At 32.6% G+C, this 20,939-nt stretch overlaps 1 protein-coding gene across 47 annotated transcripts in view; it reads right to left on the bottom strand.

Moving 5' to 3' along the window:
- The window catches only part of Rims2 (regulating synaptic membrane exocytosis 2), a 567,034-nt gene that overhangs the window by 265,621 nt on the left and 280,474 nt on the right, over window positions 1-20,939 (bottom strand). For 27 of the 47 annotated variants that reach the window (XM_058585652.1, XM_058585655.1, XM_058585668.1 and 24 more), the window contains 2 exons: window positions 2,142-2,350; window positions 546-665 (listed from right to left, as the gene is read on the bottom strand). In XM_058585652.1, coding sequence (XP_058441635.1) covers window positions 546-665; window positions 2,142-2,350 — 329 coding nt within the window. Of the gene's footprint in view, window positions 1-545; window positions 666-2,141; window positions 2,351-2,467; window positions 2,536-20,939 lie in introns of all 47 variants that reach the window. The other 20 variants (XM_058585661.1, XM_058585671.1, XM_046464823.2 and 17 more) reach the window with 1 other exon arrangement.

Here is a 20,939-nt window from a genome sequence, read left to right as displayed (position 1 = left end):
GTCAAATATAAAGCAATACTCATATTTAATCTCCTAACATAATTATTTTTATGTTTCCAGACTTTCAACAGCATTCTCTCTCATACACACACATACACATGCACAAAACTTTACTACATTAATACAAAATCATATTCCTGAATAATATACATATTACATTTCCCTATTCTGTATATAGAGTACCTAAATAAAATTATCATTTTAATATAAGATAAACACAGATATAGACTTAAAGAGCAAAATGTAAAGGTAAAATAAGTTTGATCATTGTATATAAGATTCAAATTTATTCTAATCAGATAGTATCATTGTTTTTCAAAATTATATACATGAGTATTATTGTGAAATAATTGCAACTTCTTAAATAATACTTGGAAAATAAAAACTTTGGGATAATGAGTGACAGAATTTGAGGAATCTTGAAAATGTGTGTGTGTGGGGGGGGAAACTCCCTTAAATTGGTATGAGTTGAGAGTTATTATATTTTTTCCTGATAAATCTGTAAAAGAGTGTAGAGCCAAAATCTCACACATTTTATTACATACCTTTAAACCAAGCATTGCTCCTGAGTCTCGAGGTACACTTCCATCTTTTAGTCGCTTATTTAATAAAATACGACCAATTAGGCGATCTCCATCTTTAGATGGTTGCCAGGTCACAGGATGCTGACATATTGCATCAACAAACAAGAAAAATTAATGTTCTTTTATAACAAATTATCTCTAATTGTACAATCTCTCTAAGTTCAGAACTCTAACCCTTTATGATTACACAAACCAATTTACATTCCAAAACCGATTAGAAAAGTTTACTATCTTACCCTTGCAATCTCAATTTTATAATAGAGATTTTTTTGCAAAATTCAATTTTGCTGAATTCTTATGGTTCTCTGAAACAATACTGAAGTAATATAGCTCTACAAAATGTGGAAAAACTTTTAAAATCTTTAACATTTCTATAGGCTGAAGATTAACTAAAAATTAACAGGCTGAAATTTTATGTAGTTGAATCCATTTAAAAATGAGAATCTTCTTAAAACACTTTTGAAACAGATTTTAAAAGACTGTATTACAATAAAATTAAAAGTTTATATCTTATTAAAACATAAAATCTAAAGCCATAATAAAGGTTTTCTTGAATAAGTTTCTTGATTAAAATTCTTAAAAAATACACAAGCTCCAATAACTTTCCAACTGATTTGATTTTACATAAGAGAAACAGCTTTCATTCAAAGATTTGTATTTCTCATTTCATCGAAGTTCACTGGTTCTTTCAAGTCTTTGGCCTATCTAGTAAATTACCTTTAGTAGATAATTCAATGGTATCCATTGCTAAGTAATCTTGAAAATATTAGTAGCTTATTTCTCTCAATGCAGAACTAAGGCCTCTACAAATAATGACCCAGTCCATTATGAATGACAGGGTAAATATCAAAGTAAATGATTTGTGTAATCATAGTATTTTCACAGTCACCTAAAATAGCATGCATATCTTCATGCAAAATTTAGCAGGCAAAACACAAGTTCCATTCAATCACATCTATATGGTAAAAGATTTCAAAAGTTTCACTATACTAAAAGCAAAAATAATAAATATCAAAGCAGATGGCAATGGCTCTAATACTAATTAATAATACATTAAAATGCTGTGTTGATAAAACAAAAGAGCAAAATGACAGTGAAAGGGAAAAAAGAAAAACAACTTTTTCTGTGCAAATAGACCCAATTATCTGCCTTTTGCCTGGGATTCAAACTATTAAAATTTAATTTTCATCCCAAGGAAAATATATAGAAGCAATTAAATAAGCCAATCCAAACAATTGTTCATTATTTGTGGCTTATAATAACATTACAAAATTCTCTCATGCGACCATAGACAAACCATTCCTTTGTTCCTAAGTTTTATTTTCAGTTACTTATTTTTTGGTATGCTGTCAAACAATAAAAACAGCAAAGCAAGCAAGAGGTTTTTTTTGGTTGGTTTGTTTGGTTTTATTTTGTTTTTCTTTTCTGCACCTTAAGAAATGCTACATTGACCCTTGAAATGCCCTGTCCTTTTAGTATGTTCTGTTTTAATGAGTGACAGAGAGCAAACGAAGACCAAATGAGCAGGTTAAAAGGCAGGCTCCACAATCTCAGTACCTTATCACTATGGCTATGCTCCTCGTTAAGGGTTGTGCTACTACAGGTATCTACCCCAGAGTCCTTAATCTGAGGTTCAGACCATTCCAAATCCTCTTCCAAAGAGTGGCCACCAAAGTACATCATTTTCTTTTGTCTTTCAGACCTGGTGTTAGAGTCCGACAAAACTGCCTGCTCACTAGTTTTTCTTTTTCCCTTTTGACTGTCCCCTACAGGTATGGGATAAAAAAAAAAAAAATACAAAAAAGAAAACATGCAAAGGTATAAATAAAAAGGAAAAGTGAAATGATAACGGAAATTAAATAGTAAGGCTCCACATGTCTCACCAAAGACATTGGGGAAGCCTCACTGCTATGCCAAGACGTATGGTCCAACCAGTTGTAATCCATGTCTCCTGTGAGAGTCAGACAGATAAGAGTGCAGTAAAGGAGACGGCGGAAAAAAAGGACAGAGACATTATAAACATATTAATCTGTGTGATCCTGTCTGGTTTCAGGAACTTTAGCACTCATTACATACACCAAGAGAAAGCTAAGATTCCAAGTGAATAAAATTTATAGAATGCAGAATACAAAGTTTATGCTCTGGACAGACCCTACAAAACAAAGCCCCGCAAGAAGAAAAAAGGCTAATAATAAACAAGAATAGAAACAAGACAAAAAAAAATGGATATTCTGAAAAAGAGACTCTTGGCTATATCTGTTTCTTGTGCTATTTTCCCCCATACTGACCTAAAGACATGAGTTTATTCTCCAAAGACTAATGATCATTTAAAAAAAATTAAACAGTGGTTTGCCAATAACTACCTTTTCAAAATCCAAATAATTAAATGTTGTTCCTTGAATGCAGTATCATATTCTATATAATAGTGAAACCTCCTCAAAAATTTGAGTGTTTAAAAAATTGGTTACACAAAAGATTGAACTTATAATAGTTAAAATGAAATAAACTACTTAAATATCATGAATTACTTAATATTACTTTGAAATAACTCATCAACTTTTTTCAGAAATTGTATCCTTGTAAAAAGTACATTTTTAAAAAAATCTTTTTGTCAGATAATTTATGTAACTGGCAACTAAAAATGAAAATTCATTTTACGAATTTAATGTGTTTCTTATTTGTCATATTTGAAAGAACTTTTAAGGCTGTATATAAACATATGTTTTGAAACTTTATTTATACTTTGATTTATTTAAAAATATTTACTGCCTTCACTTTCTATTTATTGTGCTAAACTCTAGTGTGAGGGGTAAAACAAAGAAACATGCTTACAAAACATTTAAACACAATAAATTATCAGTTCAAATTGGAAAAAAACAAAATCCTATGTGAAGGTATAATAAGGTCTAATTGATATTCTGGCGTTACAAAACACCTCTAATGTAAAGAAGTTTAGGATGAGAACAGAAAGATGTGACCTAATGGATGTAAGGAAACAGATGAAAAATGGAGGAAAGAGCATTCAAGGAAAAACTAACATTAGCTACTGTAAAAGAATGGAAGAAACACCAGTGTGCCTAAACCAAAAAGAATGAGAGGAAGAATATCATGCTAAATAAAACTGATAAGGCTGCACTTAACAGCTTAGATAGGTACTTCTATGCCATGTTAAAGATTATAAATTTCAATCATTGAAGGATTTTAAGCAAAATTGGTACATGATCTGATTTACGCTTTAAAGGGTATGGAGGTAAGAAGGATAGTAGAATGAATTGGACACTATTACCCTATGTGCATATATGACTACATGACCAGTATAATTCCACATCATTTATAACTAGAAGAATGAGAAGTTATACTCCATTTTTAAAAAGTTACAAACCAGGCACGGAGGTGAATGTCTGTAATCCCAACAGCTCAGGAGGCTGAGGAAGAAGGTTCGCAACTTCAAAGCCAGCCTCAGCAAAAGCGAGGCACTAAGCAACTCAGTGAGACCCTACCTCTAAATAATCTACAAAAGAGGACTGGGGATGTGGCTCAGTGGTTGAGTACACCTGAGTTCAATCTCCAGTTAAAAAAAAAATTATTTTAAATGTGAATGGTGTGTGTGTGTGGGGGGGGTGTATATTTTAATGGGTAATTCTAAGTATATCTGTATAGAGACTAGAATGGAAGAAACCAAAAGTTAAAAGGCATTTGTAGTGGTCCCTGGGAAACATGATTATAACCTGAACAAAGGTGATGGCAGTACACATGGTTAAAAGATAAATAAAAAATGAGAGGGTATTGAGGAATTTGGGGGTAGAAATACAATGCTAAAAAAGATTGAAGAGGGGCTGGAGTGGTAGAGCACTTGCCTAGCAAGTGTGAGGCACCGGGTTCAATCCTCAGCATCATATAAAACAAATAAATAAAATAAAGGTATTGTGTCCATCTACAACCAATATATACTATATGTGTGTGTATTCTTTTTTTAATCAAGATTCACTCACAGGTTTCTGAACATTAACAACTGAGTCAAAGAAAAGAGAATTTATGAGATGGAGAACATAAAGAACAGCCTTTTTGTTAGGGACAAGGTAGAAGGGATTACTCTATTTCATTGAACCTTACAGTAAGGCTTATAAATTTCAAGACACTAAAATGCATAACTACAATATTTGATTCTGGGTAAATAATTGAAATGTTCATAAGTATTCAAGTAGGCATGTAGAAAGCAATTAATCAAGCTGTAATAAACCTTAGAAAGCAGTTTTAATCTTGAGACACATAAACTGAAAATTATTATCTTATAGACAGGATTGAGACCATTTAGGAATAGAAGGTAAAAGAATGTGTGAATACCCAGACTAACTCCAAAACTTACAGTTTGATTTAAGAAAACATTGAATTGAGAAAGAGCATGTAGAGAATGAAAGGGGGAAGAAAGGAGATGAAGAAAAGTCTCCAAACCAAAAAGAAGAGTTTCCTAAAAGGAAAGAGAAATTGACAATATTGATAGGTTTCAACACATCAGATAAGATGAGGAAATGAAAGTCTGCATTAGATTTTGCAACATGAAGATTAGGGCAGATGTTATAAAGAATAGTTAGATAAAATGATAAAAATTAAAATCAGACTGAAATAATTGAGGAACCAAAGGAAGTGAGGAAGTAGAAGATTTCTATGTGGATGAACAGTTCTCAAAGTAAAATCCCCAAAGTAGCATCATCAGCATCATCTGTAAACATTCTAGAAAAGCAAATTATTGACCATCACCCCCAGTGAATCAGAAACTATTAGGGGGGCTGAGCGATCTATGTTTTAACAAGGCTTCCAAATGATGACCGCAATAAAGATTGAGAGCCACTGGAGAAATTAAAAGTTTCTTTGTGAAGGAGAATGAAACTATATTATCTAACATATATAAACATATACTAACATATACAAAACATATACAAATATACAGAAAACATACAAACTTACACAAAATACAATTTGTATATGAACCTCATTCTTTAACCTATGAAATCAGAGAAGTGCCTCTCAACCTTTTCATGGTACAAATAATCCGAATTTTAGTACAACACACTGAAGTAAATGAAGATGACCAGCCCAGAGGATACTTATGCTCCTTCCTGGATGGCCACTCAAAAAACTGAGAGTTGGGGCTAGGGTGGTGGCTCAGTGGAAGAGCTCTCGCCTAGCACGTACAAAGCCCTGGGTTCAATCCTCAGCACGTCATAAAAATAAATAAAATAAAGGTATTGTGTCCAACTACAACTAAAAAATATTTTTTAAAAAAACTCAGAGTATTTTTATCTCAGGAAATCTGTTGCCTTTTCAAAATGTGTATTGTTCCACAACAAGGCATTGATAAATCAGTGAAATAGAGAGAAAAGCAGGATAAGCCTGTAAATAAAACTCTTATATAATTTATATGAAGGTTAAAGAACTCAGCTCACAATCTTTCTTCTCCTGCTTATGCTTGTGACCTACTAAAAAGGCAAAAATGTGGTTATTTTCTCTGTAAATAAACAAACTGCATAACCATTTGTAGCTAAAGCAAAACCATCTGATTGACCTTTAAAAAAGATGTCATATATGATAGGCACTGAATAAACACTTATAGAATGAATAAAAATTAGTGTTGCTATAAAAATTACATAATCAATGTAAATTACATAGAAAATAATTTTAAACTATCAGGACAATTAATTTGTAAATAATTGTATAATTATATACATATATTATATAATAATTATATTGTATAGCTTCAAAGGGCAGAATTAAGATAATATCTTTCTTTAATACAAAAATGTATTTCTGGGATTTCCAGTTCTAGAACAAAACTAAAACACACACACACACACACACACACACACACACAAATGAAAGGGAAATTTTAAAACTAAAAAATAATTGAAATTTAAAATAAAATGTATGGGACGTACTGTAGAATGGAAAGGATAGAGGAATGACTCAATTATTGATTTTAAAGGTAGAATAATAAAACTCACCTGATCCAAAAACAGACTAAAACTAAATAAAATCACTCATTTTGAAATGCAAAATAAAATAGAATGAATGGAGCCTCAAGGACCTTAGAGACTATAGCAAAAAGATTTCACATTCATATCATGTGTCCCCAGAAAGAGAGGAGAAAATGAATGGGCTAAAAAGTATTCAAAGAAATAACAACTGGGAAATCTCTCAAATTTGGCAAAAGATAGAAGATTTCAGATTCAAGACATCTGTAATCCCAGAAGCCCTGGAGGCTGAGGCAAGAATACGCAAGTTCAAAGCCAGGCTCAGCAAAAGCAAGGTGCTAAGGAATTCAGTGAGACCCTGTCTCTAAATAAAAATACAAAATAGGGCTGGGGATGTGGCTCAGTGGTTGAGTACCCCTGAGTTCAATTACCAGGAAGAGGAGGAGGAGGAGGAGGAGAAAGTAATAGTACTAGTAGTAGTAGTAGTAATAGTAGTAGGTAGTAGTAGTAGTAGTAGTTACATAAACCAGAAGAACACAAAGAAATCTGCATGAAGATATATCATTATAAAATGAAAAATAACAAAAGAAAATCTTAAAAGGACTGAGAAAAAACACCTTACCTAACGGGAAAAATAGTTTTATGCATGACAGCAGATTTCTCATCAGAAACAATGGAGGTCAGAGGAAGAAGCACAATGTTTTAATTGCTGAAATAAAATGAATATTAACCTAAATTCTAAATATGATGAAATTATCTTTCAAGAATGAAAAACATTCTCAAACAAAAGAATAAGAGAATCTGTCACCAGCAGACTTACCCTAAAAGAATAGCTAAGAGAAGTTCTGGAAACAGAAGGGAAACAAAAAAGTAGAAACCTGTAAATACCAAGAAGGAATGAAAAACATGGTAAGCAAAAATAAGTATAAATACATTAGACTGTCCTTCTCACTTGAATTTTCTAAATTATATTTGGTGTTTTAAGTACAAAGTATACATTGTCTGATGTGGGTTTTCAATATATACAGGAAAATTTTAAGATGATTACATCATAAATGGAAAGAGAAAGAAACCTAAATACAAAGTTTTCACAATTAATGTAAACTGGCTAATTGTAAACACTGTAGAAGTTAATAAGTGTTTATTAAGTACATTACCAAGAGCAATCACCAAAATATGAAAAGAAATATACATAAAAACACTTCAGAGAAATCAAAATGCAATTCCAAAATAAAGTTCAAATAAGCTACACACAAGAAAAAGAAATCAGAAATGAAAAAGGGGAAACAAAATAAAAAAGAAATGAAAAACAACATTAAAAGTGCAGACCAATATCCATCATGAATATAGACATGGAAATCCTTAATATGATATTAGCAAATAGAATTCAGCAATATGTAAAGAGAATTACACACTAGGACCACATAGGGTTTATTTCTGGACTTCAAGACTGATTCAATATTTGGAAATCAATGTTAAGTGAGGAAAATCAGATAATTTTTTCCATTGATCATCAATGAAAAAATACATAAAAAATAAGGAATAGAGGGGAACTTGATCAAATGAGTAAGAGACAACAACATAAAACCCAAAGTGAAGATCTTAATGATGAAAGGTTGAATGCTTTATATGAAGAGAAATTTTATCAAAGAGTCTATCTTTATTTGTAATAGTCAAAAAGCATAAGCACTCAAAACATCCTTCAACAGGTGAATGGCTAAACAAACTGTTGTGTATCCACAATATGTAATGCTACTGAGTAATGAAAAGGAAAAATATGGATAATTACAAAATGGATGGATCTCAAAGGTATTATGCTGAATGGAAAAATAAAATCTCACAATGTTGTTGAGAAAATGTTTTATGAATCTATGACATTTTGAGATTTTTTTTTAGTGGTTGGCAGAGGTGTGGGGATGAGTACAATGTCACTACAAAGAAGCAGTATTTGGATGATGTTTGTGGTGACATGAAAATTCTGTATCTTTGTATCAGTAGTGGTTACATAAATCTAAATATATAAGAAAAATGTCCTAGAACTACAATAATGTCCCCATGTGTGTAGTTCTGCTTTCTGAAGTTTGTCACCTGCAATCAATCATTATCAGAAAATATTAATGGAAAATTTTGGAAATAAACAATTTCCACATTTTAATTTGCTGTTCTGAGTAGTGTGATGGAATCCATATCGTTCCACTTTGTCCCACCCAGGAAGTAAATCATTCTTTTGTCCAGCATATCCACTCTGTATATGCTTTCTGCCCTTGGCAGTTGAAAGAGACCATACTCAAACACCTTGTAATACAGAATATTGTTATCACTGTTTTATTTTATTATTAACTATTGTTATCCCTTATTGTGCTTAATTTGTAAACTAAACTTTATCATGGGTATGAATGAATAGGAAAAACAGTATTATATAAAGTTTAATATTTAATAGTATCTATGGTTTTAGAAACCCACTAGAGGTCTTGGAATCTACCCCTGCAGATAAAAGAAGACTACTGTATACAAATTACCCCAGTGTCATTTTTCTGGTTTAGATACAGGCTATAATCATTGGAGAACACTAAGTGAAGGGTATATGCGACCTCACTATACTGTCTTTGTGACTTCCTGCAAATCTATGATTACTTCAGATAAAAAGTTAAAAAATAATGTGTTGCTGCCTTCATAGTCATTTCCCCATCAATAAAGGTATTTGAATAAAAGGCCAGAGTAGCACTTGTTAGCATGCTTTAGAAAAGATCAATGCTTCAGGTAGGAAATCACAGTAAAAGCACACTAATTCCTATCTAATGAAGATATTCAATGATTCTATTTACACAAGTTAAACATATTTTAAAATGATTACCTAGCTATAAATAATCAAAAGATGCAAATCTTAGGTCTAAGATTTTTCTCTTTCACTTTTTCTCTCATAAAATACAAAGTAACATCATTGTGTATTTGTTTATATTTTTTTAAATAGACAGAGAGAGAGATAATCTTTTTTTTTTTTTTGGTAGATGGACACAACACAATACCTTTAGTTTTATGTGGTGCTGAGAATCGAACCTGGGTCCCACCTGTGCTAAGCGAGCGTTCTACCGCTGAGCCACAATCCCAGCCCCGTGTATTTGTTTATATTTTAAACATAGATAAAACAGTTTAGCTATTCTATTTATTCTGTTTTTTCCTAAGTTAGTAAGACAAAAGTTTATTAATTTTTTATTTAACTGTTTTTCATTATTTTAGGCTACTAAAAGTTAAACAGTATAAAATGGAATTCTTAAACATCCTTATTTTTAACTTAATCAAGCTAAATAAGTCAAAGAATGTGGACAGCATTTTACATCTAGGGCTATAAAAACCATGTTAAACTACTGACTCCAATCCATGCCAATTTGGTGATTGAGAAAGTCACTTAATAAATTAGATCTCACTTTCTCATTTGTATGAAAAGAGATTAATTTTGATATCTCACAGTTGTTGAGATGTTTTAAAAAGATTACAGTCATGAAAGTTCCTTGCAAATTGTAGGGTCATACTAATATTGATAGTATCCTCATCTTTATTGTAACTTAAAAATAATTCTTTCATTGTAAATAGGTAGAGAAAATTCAAATATAATACTTTTATTTTTCCTCTTATTTCTCTTTTTATTAATGGAAAATATTAATGGAAATATTTCTCTTCAACTTCTCAGTATCCATATGCTGGCATACTATTGATCAACATGTATTTCATGCAACAGAATTCTGCAAAATGTTAATAGGCTTTATTAATTTAAAGGTACTCCAGTCAAATAAGTTTGTAAAACTCTTGATTTATAATTAAATAGATTTCTTGAGTGCAGGATTTTTTTTAATGTAGTAATGACAGTACTCTTTGTTAACAGGATAATATAACATAGTTTTCTACAATCTTAATTTACACACAGAAGCTGCCTCACAGGACAAATATTCCAGGAACTAAATTTTGAGAATTAATGTTGAAACCTGCTGGAGGATCAGTTTCCCTCATAGGATAGTGAGTAAAATTGGTAATATGAGTGTCTTTCCCACCCCAAGGAAAATGTGTACTATTAAAGGAAATTCAAAACCTTGCTAAAAAATAATAGTCATAATAAGAGAATATTATCCAAAGCAATGGTTTTCAAACTATGTTCCATACAATTACTTCAGAGGCAACTACTGGAATGTGGGCAGATGACTATAAGGGGGTGCCTAGTAATACCCACTTCACGGTCCTCATGTCTTTGTGTGGGACCTATGTCTTGTTCCTAACCAAGGTGGTAGGAAGGGATGGAATGTCACTCCCATGATATTATTAACACTCAACCTTGCTAGTCAACTTGCTTGAGACACTCTCTTTGCTGGCTTGATGAAATAAGCAGCCATAATAGAAAGCCCATGTGGCAAGAAACTATACGCAGACTTTAGGAATCTGGGGCAACCCCTAGAACTATGTACATTATAATATGCATCATTAGGAAGGCAGAAGTGTTACCATTAAATGATGACAAGAATTTGATGGTAAGAACTATTCCTTCAAAAATGTTATAGTATAAAAAAATAGTTTTGTGGAATCCAAAAATTATGGCATTTTATGAGGATAAAAGGAATTATTGAGAAAAAAGAAGAGCCAGGCGCATTGATTCATGCCTGTAATCCCAGTGGCTCAGGAGGATGAGGCAGGAGGACTGCAAGTTTAAATCCAACCTCAGCAAAAGCAAGGCACTAAGCAACTCAGTGAAATCCTATATCCAAATAAAATACAAAATATGGCCGGGGATGTGGCTCAGTGGTTGAGTACCCCTGAGTTCAATCCCTGGGAAGGAAGGAAGGAAGGAAGGAAGGAAGGAAGGAAGGAAGGAAAGAAAGAAAGAAAGAAAGAAAAGGGAAGAGATTAGAGAAAAGAATAGATAGATAAGATATAATACCTGTTGGTATATTAATATAGTAGGTATGGCTACTACAGGAATATATATATTTAGAAAATGGCAAGTAGTAGAATATTGGCAAATAACCCTTCCCAAAATCAATAGTTGTACATTATTTCATTATATAGATCAGTAGTTCTCAAACACGAAGTTCTAACACAATTGTAAAGTGTGTCACAAGTAATGATAAAGAAAAACAGTTTATAAATTATTTAATTTTTAAAGTAAATATTAAGTTAGAATAGATTCAACTTTGCATCTAAATTAATGTCAATCTCAATTATTTATGTGAGAGGAAATGGAAAGGAATATGGCTACTATAAATCGTCCATATCACTAGGGAAAAAATATGAGCTGAATAGGACTTTTGTGTCATAGTATAAAAAAAATTCTGAGAATTGATTATCTTTATTAGCAATTCACAAAATTAATTTCATCAAATGTTAGAAAAAACTGTTTTGTGTAATACTGAGAGAAAAAATGCTGCCAGTTTTAACCAAAAGATGCCATTAATTATAGGATTTGTTTTAATTTCAGACATAACAAAGCTAGAAGAAAATGTTTGGTATAGATATGATGAAATAACTATATTTCATTCATGGCAGTTACTTAAAGAGAATTATTAATCAGAAGACAAAGATAGAATCCACCTTGTCTATGAACTGGCTTACAACTTTAAGTCAATCATTTTACAAAGCAAAACATTTTGTAAAGATCCCTCTCCCTCTAACATGTGATTAATAAATAATAATTAATTGAGTGAATTACTGATTGAATATCTATGCATTAAAATTACTATAAAATCACCACCATCCTAAAATAATTATCCTGAATTGAGTCTTGGTTTCAGGTTTTATTTAATGATAGTAGTGACATTTATTGACTGCTTAGTATGTGTCAGGGACTGGAATAAACACTAGGGTAGATTGGGTTTTCCTACAATGGCTGAACCATTCATTACATATCCTATTCCACATACTTTTGTTACAATGTGACAATAACACTTCTCAATTGAGAGACAGGTGTCTACATTTCCCACCTCCTTGACCCCAGGAAGATCTAAGACCAAAATAAAATTTTGAAGAAGCCCCCTCTATGGCTATGTTTAAAAGACAGCATGGTTTCCTTGTGACTCTTTTGTGATCTGTGTTTTATAGGCTGTGAGCCAACATGTAAGAAATCCATTTCTCTGAAGCCACCAAGGTATAGAAATCGCACGGAAAGCAGAGAGTGAACCCCACAAGGTATGTGACTCACAGATACCATGAGGCTATTAAATGTTATAATAAATAAACAAAGCAAATAAAGTTTTGCTTAACATAAAAATGCTGTATGCCACTGTTTTGGAGTAATTTGTTTTAACTATAATATGGACTCTACATGATTATCTTATTTAACAATAACCACTAGAGCTAACTAATAATAATGTTATTCATTTTACAAGTGAAGAAAATAAACTAAGAGGTTAAAATAACTAGCCCAAGACCAAATCATTAGGACATAACACAGCCAGGATAAAAACCCCATGTAGTCTACAAAATCCACAGTCCTAGTCCTAAATTAAAATTAAATTCTACAAAATTATTATTAAATGGATTTGATCCTATTTAATAACACAAAGTTTTTACATAAGTCAAATCAACATTTATGATATTAAAAATAATTCTTAAGTACTTACTTTGCAGTGGATTTTAAATAGTTTTAAGGATTCACCTAAAATGGCTTAAAATCAATCTAATGCCAATAAGTAGGAAAATAAAGCATTAGCAAATCCATTATTTAAATCTTAATAAATATTTCTTACCAATTAGAATATATTAATTTAATCTAAAATGGGATAACCTGATCTCTCAAAATTCAAGTAGAGGAACATCATAATGTGTTTTCATCAGTATGTATAAAGTCTACTTATTTATTATTATCAAATTGTGTTAACTCTACAATTCTAATTTTATATTTTCCTTAATAACTTTTGTTTAATTAGTATTATTTAATGCACTCAGAGTTTTATAGCCAAAGTAAAAAAAATTAAGCTAATATATAACTAACATGAATCACACAATATTGGAATAAAAGACTTAAAACATTCTTCATTCATTCCCTCATTCCTTGTTACATACTTTCATTTACTTATTCTTAAAAATTTTGTTGAGAGCCTACCACACACCAGGTCTCAAGTTAAGTACTTGAATAACACAGTGAAAGAGGGAGGCAGATCCCTACAGGATCCCTACCTTCAAGAGGTTACAATCAAATAGAAAAGAAAGAATTCAGAAGCAGCTCAAGTATATGGGATCTTAATTTGAATAATTCTTCAACTCTTCTAACACAAATACCTACACTGTCCCTCCCACTCTCATAGACAGGCATTTCACATTTTCTCTAGCAATAGAATTCTAACTGCCTTTTTTTTTCAATTCAGATTCTGAGATAGTGGCCCTGTTGTTTTTTCCACATCCATAAAATAGAATCATCAAATGGAGACAAATCACACTCTCAGAACCAATCATACTTATCAACCTACATGTACCTACTTTATATATTCTGCCTTTCTTACTATTATTATGTACAAACTATCCCCATTCATATTGCAGATCACCCTACCCACTAGTGCACTAAATCTCATTTTCATAACATAAAGAGAGAAATTGTGCACTTTCACTCTTACACAATCAATTTTTCCGAGCCTCTCTGCAGCATCATTCCCATTAAAACACAGATATGCTGTCTTATCTCCTAACTTTAAAATAAACAAACTCATTATATAGCTGCCAATTCATTTTGATGTTGTTCCAATTCTTCCCTTTTCATTTTTTCTTGAATCTGCTTCAAACTTCTAGCCCCACCACTCCATGGAAAGTGTTCCTTTTTAGATTACCATCACTACTAACTTCATCCTGCTTTGGTAAATTCAGCAGTTATTCTCAATCCTCATCTCAATTTATCCATAAGCAACAACTGGCATAATCAATAGTTCTTGAAATGCTTTCTTCAGTTGGGATTCTGGAACATCCCTTTCTGGTTTTCCTCCTACTTCACTGAACAGTTATTCTCAGTTACTTTTTTTTTCTTCTCACTGCCATTTCAGTATGGGAATATTCAATAGTTTAATCTTCAGATCTCTTATTTTACCCAGAAATACTCTCTCAGTACCCTCTTCTGGTTTTAGGGCTTTAAATGTTATACATATATTGACAGTTTCCACATTATATATCCAAACCAAACCATGACAGTGAGCTCCAGACTGGTATAACCAATAATTTACTCACCAAATCCACTTAGATATCTAATAGGAAACTCAAATATGTGTGAACATGAGCCCTTGATCCTCCATTCCATCCCTGTCAAAAAGGTGCATCTGCCACAATTTCCTCATGTTAATCACTGTTCCTTCTTTCCACTTGCTCAGGCAAAAATCTTTGGAGTCATTCTCCACTCTTCCCTTACTCTCACACAACACCTCTAAACCATAAGAAAATTGTTTAGAAAAATCTATTGGTAATCATCCCCAAATATATCCAAAATTTAGACAAAGATACTATACTTGGGGCTGAGGTTGTAGCTCAGTGGTAGAGTGCTTGCCTAGCATGTGTGAGGCACTTAGTTTGCTTCTCAGAACCACATATAAATAAATAAATTAAATAAAGGCCCATCAACAACTTTAAAAAAAAAAAGAGGTAAAGATGTTTATTACACCAACTGTCATATTTAACCCTTTAATCCTTAAAAAAATACTCTGCTTCACCAAAATTTAGTCAGGCTTCTGAAATTTCTCCTAGACCCATACATAAATTTCTTATAAAAAAAATCAGTTATAGTAAAGATTGGTTAGCTTAACAAGAATATCCCACCCTGACCATCCTAGATATCTGATACAGTTCCTGATCCTCCACCATCCTCCAAGTAATGTCTGATCAACTTCATTTCAGCAAGAATTCAGTTGGGAAATTTTGGCCAGAATTCTCCTTAATCCTGATGTTTCCTTTTAGTAATTTTTTCTCTAGTAATTTTTCTTCCACTGACTCCCCTATCCCAGCTGACTTGGGTATGAATTCACATTTGCCCATGCTATATTCAAAATTGAACACTAGTTTTCACCATCAATGCAAAAATCCCATTGCCACAAACCTTTTATTGTAATCCTGAATAAAGTCTTACCACATTTTATAAGTGTCATAGAATAAAACCACGTCTCCACCTCCAGTAGTATCAACCTGTTACAAATAACCATCATTTCTCCTGAAGTACTGCATTAGTCTGCTATTTGACTATCTGTGTCTCTGACTCCATTTTTGCTCCTCTCAAGTCTTTTCAAAACAATAGTTATTGTTATAGTTTAGTTAATGTATGATACAATGTAATAATAAACCCATAATTGGGTTATGAGAGCCTAAACTTAATCTGTTCATTAATTCCCCTTATAGGGATTAACTGGGTGATAAAAGTAGGCAGGTAGGGTGTTGGAAGCTGTGTATGAACATGGGCTTTGTGAGCCATCATAGGCAGGGAAGCTGCTTTTTTGGGAACTCCTGGATGAAATTCCCAGGTTCAAGAAAGCCCAGATCATGCTGCTGCGGCGCCCTGCCTTAGCTCAAAGCCCCAGATTCAAATGTAGCCATCCAGAGATGGACATAACTTGCCTGCCCCAAACAATTTGTTTTCCCATCTTTATCCTGTTTTCCTCATGAAGCCTGCCACATTGAAACTTTCTGACGTATTTCCCCTTAAAAACAGGATTGGGACCTTTTTGTTCAATTGCAGTTCTTACCAGGGATGGAAAACCCAACAGGTGCCCAGCTTCTAAAACTAATTTCTGTCTATTGTCTTTTATTCCTTACTGATTATTTTCAGACTTTTTATTTTCCCAGCCTGTTCACACCTCCAAGCTAGAATCTGCTGGTGACTCTGGCAGTAGGGTGTAACCAGAAGAAGTGGGTCATTGGGGACATGCTTTGGGATATATATTTTGTCTCTGGAGAATGGAAGAGTGAAGGACTCTCCCCCAACCCAGTCCTATTTCCTGATTCCATGTCCTGAGCTGCTTTCCTATGCTACATTCTTCTGCATGGTTTTCTGTTTCATCTAGGTTCCAGAGCAATGAATTCAGCCATCTATGGACTGACACCTCTGAAACCATGAGACCCAAATAAATTTTTCATCCTTTAACTGTTACTGTCAGGTTGTTTGGTCACAATAGTGAAAAAAACTAGCTATAACAGTTATCTATCCATAGTATTAACAGTTATATCTCAAAGGTAAGCCAATTCAAGTTATATCTTACTCAAAACCTTCCAAGGACTTCTCATCTCACCTGAGTGAAAGGGTAAAAGCCAAAGACCTAGTAATGAATTACAAAGTCCTCCTTGATTTGTCATACTGCTAATAACTCCTTGAACTAGGTAATTTTTCTTTTTGTTAATTGTTACTGGATTTTAACTGTTGTATACTCTAGCACACAGGGTGGGGCCTGGAAAGTAAATATTTAATTAATTAATTAAAACATTAAGTCTAATTATCTTCACACTTCTTTATGCAATGAAACCTCTTTCCTAATAGTACTCCCAACTGTAAAACCAGTTAAAGTTTGCCTGAAACAAAATGGTTTACCTAGCTACACACCCCTTTGGAAGTACCTTCTCACCCTGCTCCTAGCTTCCTGCAACATCACCACAGAATGCTGGTGCTCCATTGAGCACAATTTGAAAAATATTGTATGTTTCTACTTTCCCCATCTTTAAGAGGAAGTTGAAACTCAGAAAATTAAATGATCTTTGTAACATGACACTGGAGGTCACTAGCAGAGCCTAAAATAGGACCTGGTATATTTATTTTCAATAAGTTGCTCTTTCTAATATATCACACAGCATCTCTTTGAAAGGATAATTGATAAACCTAGTAAGCAAACTAACTTCTCAATAGCTTATAAATTTCTTAAGGAAAGGAAATGTGTCTTTTTCATAATTGTACTATGCCTTCTCACTTATTGCCAAGCAATGTCTACCAAATAAGTACCCATGATGCTTTTATCCCACTGTAAAGAATGACCATCTTTTCTCATCCCATACCTGCCTTTTCTCTTGGAAAATTCCATTTAAACTCCAAAATCTACATATCAACTTATCTGTAAGGTTCTCCCTGATAAAGCAAAACAGAACTATCTCTCCCCTCTATGAATTACATCTATGTTTTATATTTAATAATATTCATATTTGACATATTATGTTGCTCTTGTCTACTTATGTGCTTATCTCTGAAGCAGTGATCATAACATATTCAGCTGTTCATAGCACTTAGCTTATCAACAGACATGCAATAAGTTTTTGCTTTCCTGAATTTCACTGAATTGTGTTAACCAGAATTAAAAAGTAAGGTTTAAGTGAGTATTGGTAAAACAATGCTCTGTTTAACTAAAGACTAAGTAGAAATTTTTTTTTTATTTTAGCATCACTCTATGTTCTATCAGTTAATCCAGATTCACATCAAAATCTTGTCACATCTGAAATGTAATAGTTATTTCACTTTAATAATGTTTTGCATTATTATTTCTAATTTTTCTTTCTCTTCTGCTATTTAATCTTATTTTAAAGTCATATAATTTTTCGCCACATCTGTATTCTTAACGTGAATTGGTTAAATCCACATTAAAATACATTCCCTTAAACTTTTAGTAAATAACCAGAAAAAGGGAAATTTCATTCAGCATACCAGAAAAACACTTACAATTCTATGTAATATTTACAAATCAATATTTGAAAGAAAATTCAATTGATTTTTTGTTATTTACCTTTTGAAAATGAAAAATTTTACTTTAAAAGCTTGATTTTTTGCTAATGTCCACTCCATAATATAGCGAAGTCCCTCCTGTGCAAAATAGTGTTGCACATGACAGAAAATAAAGATAAATCAATAGGATACTACTTTTTATACTTTGGTATCAATATTTTCAAAACTTTGAACTCTTAGATTATGTGATCTCTTAAGCAGTCCACAAAAGTTTTATCAGTTAATGAAATATTGCCCCATCAGTTTCCATGACAACATTATTCTTGGCATTTCCTGAAAGGGCAAATATACATGTTAAATGTTTGTTGACAACTTTTCTGGCCTACATAATCTTAATAAGCCATGTATATCAGAAGAAATTAATATTTAACTGGCTTAAATTTATGTGAATTTTGATACAAATATAGGGGAAGATAAAGCATAAACAATAAAACATGTAACACTGAAACCTGAAGGAGTTGTGAGGAAAATATTATGGAGAAGTAAATATTTTTATAAAGTATATAACAGATATTTATATTTTTAGGCATTTAGCATGATCTACTCAATGCATACAACTATCCTGGGAATATTTTTCAATATGTATTCTGATAATACAAAGGAGAAGAAATGGTTGCTAAAAAAGGTAATGCAGTAAGATAATTTAATCAACAGTGATATTTTGCTTTATTATTACATAAATGTTATAGCCACATTAATCAAATTCTACATTAAACTTGTCCTACTAATAATTGTCCCAACAAATAAAACTTCTAATTTATCTTTATTCTTTTCCTATTTTCACCATATGCACATGTCATTTTAAAATAGCAGATATAATTTTGAGAAAAGTTATAAAAGTACACATAACTTTTCTTAAAAAGCTTACATTATATCCTGGATAATTTCCTAGTTACCAAAGTCTTCTTATAACAACCTCAAATAGATATCAGTGGTATGATGGTTAGTGTGTAATAAGCAATGTCCCAGGGAATGTGGAACAGGCTGTATTATGTAAAATTTATTTCTGTGTTCAAGCACTTCTACTTCAGCCAATTTTGAGTTACCAACATGATGTCACTGAACAAGTAGTGCACACCATTAACTCTCAAAATCTGGAACAAACTAGTGTCATCACACCATTTTTAAGTATGCTGCTTCTAGTTTTGTACTATTATACTCCTTACAATGAATATCTTGGCAGGCATAATTGTTATCTATCCAACATTCACTCCCTGTCCTGTTAAGAATTGTGAATTCTAAGACAATCTTGATAATCTGAGGTCCCTTGCCAGTCACTAGGAACTGGTATGAGAAATAATTATGGCCAAGAAAACATAGTTAGCAGTCTACCAAGGAGGAATCTAAAAATTTCCCCTCATTTTCAAAAAAGACTTGATTAAAGGATGCTTAGAATTATTATCCCCATTCTTGTAAAAGTAAAGGGATAAAGTCTACAAATGAAATCTCAGTGAATGTTGTTGCATACCACTTATATGGGTCTCTCAGTACAGCACTCATTCCCCAAGATGCCCAAAGCATTGCAGGGTAATTGCTCATGGCTGAATCCTTATCCTACCAACAACTACACTCAGGCAAAGAGAGTTATCCTATCCAAAGGAGTCTGTCCAACTCCAGACACCTGGACTCTTTGCTCACAGTAAGTCATCTCTGAAAAATCTACTCTAGTTTCAAGCTTCTGTGGGTTTAGTCAAAGGATCCACTTCAGGAAAATCACAATTTAACTTCTCCCTCTACCAAAACCTACTTTTATTATTCCCTCACATGTGCCATTAACCAAGGCATTTCCCAATGAACTATGTACACAAAAATCTTTGTCTCAATGTCTGCTTCCTATGAAAACCAACTTCTATCATTTGAGCCAGGAGTAGAATTTGGGTCATGGAAGGGTAGGTGGCAGTAAAGACTCTTATCACTGGTGTAATATAGCATTGACAGCCTCGGCCATGAAATACTACTTCAATTTTTTAAAATTTCACTGGTGGTAAACCAATATGGAAAACCGGTAGAAAGGATGGCATGCTCTTGAGTCAATACTCTTATGAAGTTCCAAAAAAGTAGTAATTATACTGACTATGAATGTTATGGCTATTCCTGGGCATTTGAGAAAGACAATGAAAACATGTAGGCAATCAAAAATTAGGGTATTGAAAATATTAATCACCCATTTTAGGTGCAGGGTAAAAGTCAAAATATTGATTAATTGATTAATTTACTGATTTGAGGGAATACACAGATAAAGATGAAGGCTGAGTCTTAAGTGTAAGGGTAACAATGCTCCATAGAAAGTAAAACTCTCGGTGTCAATAAGATTGCTTAACTAAGGGTAGCACTCTGAAAGTGGGGGAACCTGAGGAATAGAGTATGGACAGCTGGGCTCCATGTGTTTGAAATTCAGCAATGCGGAACGAATTCTTTAAAAATATTGTTATGTCCTTATGTCCATATATAAATATACCACAGGGAATGTCACCTTTGTGTACAGGCAGAAAGAATCAACCAAATACAAATAAATAGACAAGCAAAAGGAAGTCTATTAGAGTAGAGAAAGAAGAATGGGAGAGGGAAGGGAGGACAAGAGAGAAAAAAGGAGGGAAAACCTGGGGCTGGGGCACTGATTGTGAACTGAAATCAAATTCCACGCATGTATGAGTTTGTCAGGATGCACCCAACTACTAT

This window comes from Marmota monax, unplaced genomic scaffold (assembly GCF_021218885.2).
Source record: "Marmota monax isolate L192 unplaced genomic scaffold, Marmota_monax_Labrador192_F-V1.1 WCK01_AAM20220418_F8-fsc00003, whole genome shotgun sequence".
Lineage (NCBI taxonomy): Eukaryota > Metazoa > Chordata > Mammalia > Rodentia > Sciuridae > Marmota > Marmota monax.
This window is presented reverse-complemented; position numbering and strand designations above follow the sequence as displayed.